At 46.5% G+C, this 2011-nt stretch overlaps 1 protein-coding gene across 1 annotated transcript; it reads left to right on the top strand.

Moving 5' to 3' along the window:
- The first annotated feature begins 850 nt into the window (after positions 1 to 850).
- Positions 851 to 1665, top strand: LOC147984210 (uncharacterized). Its single transcript, XM_087539707.1, has 2 exons — positions 851 to 1079; positions 1210 to 1665. Exons 1-2 carry the CDS (start codon positions 900 to 902, stop codon positions 1513 to 1515), a joined length of 486 nt encoding a protein of 161 aa, XP_087395833.1. The 5' UTR covers positions 851 to 899; the 3' UTR covers positions 1516 to 1665.
- Positions 1666 to 2011: the final 346 nt, after the last annotated feature.

Here is a 2011-nt window from a genome sequence, read left to right as displayed (position 1 = left end):
ATACACAAGCCATAACACGAGAGATCCATGCATGCTTGTGAGAACCCCCATTTGTGCAAGGCCCTCTCTAAAAATACCCAATCAACTCGATCATACGCTTTAGACAAGTCGAGCTTGTAGGCACAAAGAGCAGGATCATTTTCCTTCAGTGACTGAATATGGTGTATGCATTCGAAAGCAATTATCGAATTATCTGTGATAAGCCTCCCTAGAACAAAAGCACTCTGATTTTCAGAGATCAGCTCCACAAGCAGGGGCCTCAACCTATTAACCATGCACTTTGAAACAATTTTATAAACCACATTACAAAGACTAATTGGGCGAAAGTCTTTTTAATTCTTGTGGATGCTGTATTTTCGGAATCAACACCATCGCCGTTTCGTTAACCCCCTCGGGCATGCGCCGTGTCACTGATGCGTGGCAGTTACCCGCTAATAACATGTATTATGATTTTTTTTCCGGAAGAACATGTACTATGATTGTTAATCAAAGCATGCATGCATTGCTAGGGTGACTCATGATGGGGTCAATAGCTCCTGTGCGACATTTTTCATGCGAATTGGAAGGAGTGCGACGTTGTTTGAATGGATGGCTGCGATGCGACGTTTCAGAAGCAAACAATAGCTCCAATGCGACATGGCTCTGTTTAACCATGAAATGAAAAACACGAGGGGTTAGCGATTCGAGTTATGACACGCGGGACCTAGAAGTTACTCGCATGCGGGTGGGACCCACAACTTATCCACGCAAGCATGCCCGTGCACATCAGCGTGCCCCGACCCGAGCCAGCCACGAGCCCGAGCTAGCCCACCCCACCCCCCCCCCCCCCGCCCTCCATTGCTTGCTTTCCCACCTTCTTCTTCCTCTGCTCCGGCAACGAAGCGCGCCGCCGGCGAGTGATGTCTAGCTCGACTTCGGCCTCCCGCCAATCATGGACGCAGTATGGTCCACTGCCGTTGACAAGATGCCCCGATTGCCCGCGCATGGAGCCTCTGAAGCGTTTGACTTTTGTGAGGGAAGAAAATGGCAACCGTGGGCGCGAGTTTGTGAAATGCTTGAGCAAGCCACAGCCGGGGCAGGTTAGATATGTGTTCTTGACCAATCCTATGGTCTCGTTTCTCCCGATTTCTTTCTATTTTCCTCGAATTAGGGCGGTGGATCTGGGTGGTGGATCTAGGATTCATGCGCCTCCGGCGCACTGTTTTTCAGGTTCTGAAGAAATGTGGGCATTTTGAGTGGCTCGATGACTATGTTGAAAGGTTGAAATTGGAGGGATCAACCGGAACCCAAGAGCTCAATTTTGGGGGGCGGCTTGCCGTGGAACAAGCCCCCAATTTGGCGGACAGAGCCGATCCGATGATGCACAGTGCAGAACTGAAGTGTGAATTGAAGAAAATTGGGAAGCAACTAAAGCATCAGATCGATTTGAAGCAGCAAGCAAATATGATGGCTGGAGCATTTTATGGTTGTGTCATTGCTATGGGTTTATTTTACTTGATGTTCATCAATCGCTAGAATTTGTTAGAGTTTCAGTTAGTGTGTCAACTAGTTTTAGGGGTGCCCAGTAGTTTGAGTTAGCCAGGGACCATTTGTTAGATGAATTTGAATTAGTGTGAAGCAAAACTTGCTTGAATTATTGTAATGATATTCTCAGGGGCCCTATTCAGTGTTCATGCTCTGTTTCCTCTGTTTTTGTTCTTCAGTTAGCAGAGTACACACCCAAATTCAGTTTCTAGTAAAAAAACAAAACTGGGCTGCCGAATAGATGTTGGGCCGTGAGAAAATGGGCCCTGAGAAAATAACCATGCCCAAGACCAGCCCACCCGCGTAGGGGCACCAGCCCACCTCTAACTTCGGCAAATAAAATGGGGCCCAATAAAATGTTACTTGTCCTTTTATTTTGCCTTTTTCTTGCACTAAATTTTGTGATGGATCATTTTTTGATGCACTAAAGCTAAATGTTAATTGTTTTTATGCATGTCTACTGTTCCATGAACTAAATGAGTTGCAT

Source organism: Triticum urartu, chromosome 2A (genome assembly GCF_056163025.1).
Source record: "Triticum urartu cultivar PI428250 chromosome 2A, HENAU_Tu73, whole genome shotgun sequence".
Taxonomy (NCBI): Eukaryota; Viridiplantae; Streptophyta; class Magnoliopsida; order Poales; family Poaceae; genus Triticum; species Triticum urartu.
This window is presented reverse-complemented; position numbering and strand designations above follow the sequence as displayed.